The sequence below is a fragment of the Chiloscyllium plagiosum genome, chromosome 9, assembly GCF_004010195.1.
Source record: "Chiloscyllium plagiosum isolate BGI_BamShark_2017 chromosome 9, ASM401019v2, whole genome shotgun sequence".
Classification (NCBI taxonomy): domain Eukaryota; kingdom Metazoa; phylum Chordata; class Chondrichthyes; order Orectolobiformes; family Hemiscylliidae; genus Chiloscyllium; species Chiloscyllium plagiosum.
In genome coordinates, this window is record NC_057718.1 from 30,252,974 (window position 1) to 30,260,121 (window position 7,148).

Consider the following 7,148-nt stretch of genomic DNA (forward strand, 5'->3'; position numbering starts at 1 on the left):
CGTATGGAGTCAGCTATTATGAGGGGGCATAGCTTTAAATTAAGGGGGGGTAGGTATAGGGCAGATGTTAGGGGTAGGTTCTTTACTCAGCGTGTCGTGAGTTCATGGAATGCCCTGCCAGTAGCAGTGGTGGACTCTCCCTCATTATGGGCATTTAAGCGGGCATTGGATAGGCATATGGAGGATAGTGGGCTAGTGTGGGTTAGGTGGGCTTGGATCAGCGCAACATCGAGGGCCGAAGGGCCTGTACTGTGCTGTATTCTTCTATGTTCTATAAATATCCTTGTTAATAATAAATATCAATGATCAAGAAATCAACTTTATACAGTTACATGTGAATTTCAGAGAAAGGATTCTAACCATTAAACCTAACTAAAATCCTGCAATAAATCCAGGAAGTGTCGGGAGAAACTCAGCCAGGTTGGCTGCATCTGGAGAGAGAGAAAAACAGGGTTAATATATTGAATCCCATGACTATCGATAGTCATGTGGAGATTGCATGGAGTTATTGTGGAGAGCTGAGCAGCAAAGGTGATGGAAGAAGGCAATGAAAAGTCATGGAGCATGCTGCACTGCAGCAGGAAGGAGTATCTGATTGCTGAGAATAATAAAGAATCTTAATTGCTCAGAGAGTACTCATCCTACTCATAGCCCTAGAAACAAGACACTTTGGTTCAATCCAGCAGTCCTCACTTCCCCATAGCTGCTGCATTTCCTTTTATGTGGGCTTAAAGAGACTCCTTTGCTTTCTGCAATGATATCTTAGAAGAAAAAGCATAAAAATATAACTTGTAGTCTGCACCTTCTGAAACATGATTCAAATGGAAGTATCAGGCATATTTATCTACTTAAAAGCCTCTGTTATAATTGTTTTCAGACTATCAACTATGAAGTCAGAGACACATTTTGCCACAGCACTCCGACTTGCATTGTTCATCTTGTCAGACTTTTACTCTAATTTTCTTGTATTCAGTAATGAAAATCATTCCTTGAAATGAGCCTTAATTTCCTTGGGCCTATAATAGAACATAGAACAGTACAAGCACTTTGGCCCTTGATGTTGTGCTGACCTTTTATCCTACTTTAAGATCAGACTATCCTATACATCCTTCATTGTACTATCTTCCATGTGCCTATTTAAGAGTTGCTTAAATGTCCCTAATGTATCTGACTCTACTACCACTGCTGGCAGTGCATTCCATGCACCCACCACTCTCTGTATAAAGAACCTACCTCAGATATCTCCCCTAAACCTTCCTCCATTTCCTTAAAATTAAACCCCCTCGTGATAGACATTTCCACCTTGGGAAAAAGGTTTCTGGCTCTCTATCTATGCCTCTCATCATCTTATACAGCTCTATTAAGTCACCTCTCATCCTTCTTCACTCCAATGAGGAAAGCCCTAGCTCCCTCAACCCTTCTTCATAAGACATGCCCTCCAGTCCAGGCAGCATCTTGGCAGATCTCCTGTGCACCCTCTCCAAAGCTCCCACATCTTTCCTATAATGAGGCAACCAGAACTGAACACAATATTCCAAGTATGGTCTAACAAGGGCTCTAAAGAACTGAAGTATAACCTGGCTCTTAAACTCAATAACCTTGCTAATGAAAGCCAACACACCATACACCTTCTTAACAACCCTATCAACTTGGGTGGCAACTTTGAGAGATCTAAGGACCTGGACCTCAAATCCCTCTATTCCTCCACACTGCTAAGAATTCTGCCTTTAACTCTGTATTCTGCATTCAAATTTGACCTTCCAAAGTGAATCAAGTCAAATTTTTCCAGGTTTAACTCCATCTGCCACTTATCAGCCCAGTTCTGCATCCTATCAATGTCCCAATGCAACCTACAACAACCGTCCACATTATTCACAACTCCACCAATCTTTGTGTCATTAGCAAACTTACTAATCCAATCTTCCACTTCCTCATCCAATTCATTTATAAAAATCACAAAACCGATCCCTGCAGAACACCACTGGTCACCAAGCTCCAGGCTGAATCCTTTCCATCTACCACCACCCTGTCTTCTATGGGCTCGCCAATTCTGTATACAGACAGCCAGATACCTCTGTATCCCATGCTTCCTTACTTTCTGAATGAGTCTACCTTGGGGAACCTCATCAAATGCCTTGCTAAAACCCATGTGCACCACATCCACTGCTCTACCTTCATCAATGAGTTTTGTCACATCCTCAAAGAATTCAATAAGGTTTGAGAGGCATGACCTGCCCGTCACAAAGCCATGTTGACTTTCTCTAATCAAACTATGGTTTTCCAAGTAATCACAAATCCTGTCTCTCAGAATCCTCTCCAATACTTTGCCCACCACAGATGTAAGACTGACTGGTTTGTAATTCCCAGGATTATCCACATTTCGTTTCTTGAAGAAGGGAATAACATGTGCCAGCCTCCAATCATTTGGCACTACTCCAGTGGACAGTGGGAAGTAAAGATCATCGCCAAAGGTGCTGCAATCTCTTCCCTTACTTCCTACGGTATATCCCATCTGGCCCAACGGATGTATCTATCCTTGCTTTTCAAAATTTTCAGCGCATACTCCTTCATAACCTGTTTGAGCATATCAGTTGTTTCATGCAGTCCTCAGAAACACTAAGGTCCCTCTCAGTCGTGAATACTTAAGCAAAATATTCATTAAGGACCTCCCCTACCTTGTCTGACTCTGGGCACAAATTCCATCCACTATTGGCCCTACCCTCATTCTGGCCATTCTCTTGTTCCTCACAGAAGCATAGAATGCCTTAGGGTTTTATTTAATCCTATCCGCTAAAGCTTTTTCATCCTCCCTTCTAGCTCTCCTAAGTTAATTCTTCAATTCCTTCCTGGCTATCTTGTAACCCTTGAAAGCCCTGTCTGATCCTTGCTTCCTCATCCTTAGGTAAGTTTCCTTCTTCCTCTTGACTAGATGTTCCTCATCCCTTGTCAACCAAGATTCTTTCAACCTACCATCCCTTCCTTGCCTCAGTGGGACAAACCTGTCCAGCACTATCAACAAGTCCTTCCTAAACAATCTCCACGTTTCTTGTGCATTTCCCCTAGAACATCTGTTCCCAAATTAAGTGCCCCAGTTCTGGTCAAATTGCATTGTAATTCCCCCTCCCCCAATTCAATCCTTTCCCATACCTGACATCTGGCACCAAATCCTTTAGTTGGCCTATCTACATATTGAGTCAGGAACCCTTCCTGGACACATCTGACAAAAACTGCTCCATCCAAACTATTTGAACTAAGAAGGTTCCAATCAATATTAGGGAAGTTAAAGTTACCCATGACAACAACCCTGTTATTTCGGCACATTTCCAAAATCCATCTCCCAATCTGCTCCTTGGTGTCTCTGCTGTTACTGAGGGGGTCTGTAGAAAACTCCCCAAAAGTGACTGCTTCTTTCCTGTTTCTGACTTCCACCCATACTGACTCTGTAGACAAACCCTCTTCAACGGCCTCCCTTTCTACAATTGTGATAGTACCCTTAATTAGTAATGCCACTCCTCCACTGCTTTTACCTCCTCTCCCCATTCCTTTTGAAACATCTAAACCCTGGAACATTCAGCAACTATACCTGCCCCGTGATATTCAAGTCTCCAGTGAGTACATCGACACTTGCCAAATATCTAAGTTCTTTTAAACACTGAAGTGTTGTATTACAGCTCACTGGATGAAACATGTTTACTTTCTCGCCTTCAGAAAATGCTAAATACTGACATAAGCCAAAAGGCCATTTTTTTCTTTAGATGTGTAAAATTTTGACCTTATTTGCATTATGTAAATTATAGCAATATATCATGATTAAGACAAATTTATTCATTGCTTGTCAGTATGGAATACATTTTTAATCACATTATCTTTGCAGATTTCTAATGACTGAATCATATGACAATGAAGAGATTTATAAAACTATGATGTACTATGGAACATCTATACAACAAGAAGCTGACTTTCCCTTTAACTTCTACCTTATTGATCTCTATAAAGAGATGTCAGGAGATGGAGTATTTAAAATTGTAGATTATTGGATGCGCAACATGCCTGCAGGAAAATGGCCAAACTGGGTGGTATGTATTTACCTAAACTTTATAGAAAATGGCTAATGAATAGGACCTTAAATTTCATGGGTAACTGGTAATGCTAGTATATTTAACTTAGTTGTTATCTTGTTCAATTTAATATATTCCCACCTTGTGGAATGTAATAGCACAGCAGGTTAAATTTGAATTGAAAATTATCTTTTGCTCTTAAATCTAGTGAAATGGGTTGTGTGCAATTTTGTCTTAAACGTTGCAGGAAGCAGAAATCTCCAGCAGTGATAATCCGTTTCAGCAATCATTCGTAATAAGCTGCAAAGATGGCCTGTTAGGGAAATTCAAAACCTATTTTGAAGTAAAGAAGGAAATTTCTTTTGGTTTGAAATTAAGCCAAGTAGTGGGTAAAACAAATAAATCAAGTTACAGTGTGTCTAGGAACAAATACATTGCAAAGTATATGTGTGAAAAGAACTGGTTTGTTAACATAACCTACTGAATATTGTATTCCAATGTTAAAATTATACATTGTAACACAATTAGTTGCTATGTATTCCTATTTTCTTGACTTTTAGGTAGGAAATCATGACAATTCTCGCATTGCATCTCGTGTTGGTGAAAAGTACGTTAAGGTCATTAATATGCTTTTGCTGACTCTTCCTGGAACTCCTACTACTTATTATGGAGAAGAATTAGGAATGGAGAATATTACTGTATCTGAAGATGAGATTCAAGATCCTTTTGGAAAATTTGATCCCGTAAGTATTTCACATTAGGTTTTTACAACTTTTAGGAGGCTAAACATTCCACACCTGGGATTTGGGCTGAAATCTGGTCTAGATTGCTGAAATAAAATTATGTACTTGATGATTAATAAATCTACATGAAGAGGTTTCGCAGTCTCCATTCATTTCTTTGTGCCCACCTCTCAAAGATTTGCCTGCCATGTCATGTTTATGAGACTTGGCAGTAAAAAACAACATTGATAACACAAGGCAATGCTCAGTCTGCCTTCACGGCAACCAATAACCTGTGGCTAGAAACGAACTTCCCCTAACATAGCATCCTCTCAAAATTAGTGGCAGAGGTGCCACTTAGCTAAAACAAAAAGAGTATTGAGTAAATTCACATATTCTGACATTGATAGAAGAGACACCAAAATTCAGTAAGTGACAGTGCTATGATCAGCTTGTTGATTTTAAGTTTCAGCAATAATTAAAATTTAAATCTAAAATTTGCATTTAAATTCATCAACATAATAAGCTTTTCCAGGTCTTGGGCTAGCTGGAAATTGTCACTAACAGTATTTCTTGTGTCGACATTGAACAAAACATTTTACTATTCCTTAAGTTCTAAGAGCAAATATATAGGAAACGTATGGGCAAATAATACATTTATTATATAATATGAAAACTTTATACATATTTTTACATAAGATTGAATTTAAAAAAGCTGAATAACTTTTTCAAGTGGCTGAAGTTTCTTCCAATTTTGTTCCAGACAGCAAATCGAGATCCACAGCGCTCACCCATGCAATGGGATAGCAGTGATAATGCTGGCTTCAGTACAGCAAATAAAACCTGGCTTCCTGTCCACCCAAATTACGTTATAGTAAATGTTGAAGTAAGTGGAGACACAATTTTCAGAATTATTTATATAAAAACTCATCAAGTAGTTACAAAAAGCTAAGCTTGTATTTATGGAGTTTTAACCATTTACATGCAAAGGTTCAGGTTTAGATGAATAGTCAGAATGGGGGAAAAGAGCATTGAAACAATAATTAATTCTCTATCTAGATATTTTAAACCTTTGGTTTTCTCGGGGACTTGCAACATATACGTATTTTTAATTACACTGTGTAATAATCTTGACAGGTTGAAAAGGAACAACAAAACTCTACCTTGACTCTGTACCGTGAACTGAGCTTTCTTCGCCGGAATGCATTGCCTATTCATAGAGGATGGATGTGTTATATATGGAACGATGCAGATATATTTGCATATGTGAGAGAACTTGATGGTTTGAGTTCGGTCTTTTTAATTGTACTAAATTTTGGTAATTCTTCAGAAGTAAACCTGGCAAGCAAAATTTCATATCTTCCCAAGGAAGCAAACGTGAGACTTAGTACCGACATCAATAAAATTGGAAATAAAGTTCAAACAGCTTCAATAATAACAAGTGCTGGTGAAGGACTTGTACTGGAATACAAAACAAACAATCCAGTTCACACTAAGACAGAGTTCAAAGATAGGTGCTATATTTCACAGAAAGCATGCTATTTGAATACATTTGACATACTTTACAAGAATTGTTGAGCTACTAACAAAAATTCGCTAATCAATATATAATCAATTAATGAAGGGCACAAAAGAATGACTCAATTAAATATTAATGAGATAATAATCATTGATCTGTGAACAAATTGCACATCAATAAAATATTTACATTTTAATATGCAGTATTAAACTTTTTTCATCATTTCATAAAATGTTTTCATTTATCCATGGAGGTTGTGATGTTGAGAGTAGGGTACCTGCCTCTGAGTGAAAAGTTCTGTGTTCAAGCCCAGTCTAGGACCTGATGGTCAAGAAAGGTATGTTCATAATGTGGCCAAACAGGTTGAGTATTAACCTGTAAAACCTTTCAATATATCCACTGACTGGCAGTACCAACACGAGATTCGTCAGTCACATAATGGAAAGGAAATTGAACTTCTCACAATTACTATTTATAGTTCCAGATTGCAACATCAATGTAAAGGTACATGCTGCGAAAGTAACTTGGACTTCCAACTGGCTTAGTTGCATGTCAGCCAATGTGCATCAGATTAGTGCCAATGACATGGGAATTGATCCCAGTTGTGATGCGTCCTTGTTGAAGTAAATAGACAATAGGTGCAGGAGTAGGCCATTCTGCCCTTCGAGCCTGCACCACCATTCAATATGATGATGGCTGATCATGCTTAATCAGTATCCTGTTCCTGCCTTATCTCCATAACCTTTGATTCCACAATCCTTGAGAGCTCTATCCAACTCTTTCTTAAATGAATCCAGAGACTGGGCCTCCACTGCCCTCTGGGGCAGAACATTCCACACAGCCACCACT

The 7,148-nt window shown here is 38.7% G+C and overlaps 1 protein-coding gene across 1 annotated transcript in view; it reads left to right on the top strand.

The window, feature by feature from the left end:
* The window catches only part of LOC122552733 (neutral and basic amino acid transport protein rBAT-like), a 29,397-nt gene extending 22,953 nt beyond the window's left edge, over positions 1-6,444 (top strand). The window contains exons 6-9 of the mRNA XM_043695643.1: positions 3,875-4,076; positions 4,619-4,801; positions 5,544-5,666; positions 5,918-6,444. Of these exons, the coding sequence (XP_043551578.1) occupies positions 3,875-4,076; positions 4,619-4,801; positions 5,544-5,666; positions 5,918-6,358 (949 nt within the window). The 3' untranslated portion in view covers positions 6,359-6,444. The remainder of the gene's footprint in view (positions 1-3,874; positions 4,077-4,618; positions 4,802-5,543; positions 5,667-5,917) is intronic.
* Positions 6,445-7,148: the final 704 nt, after the last annotated feature.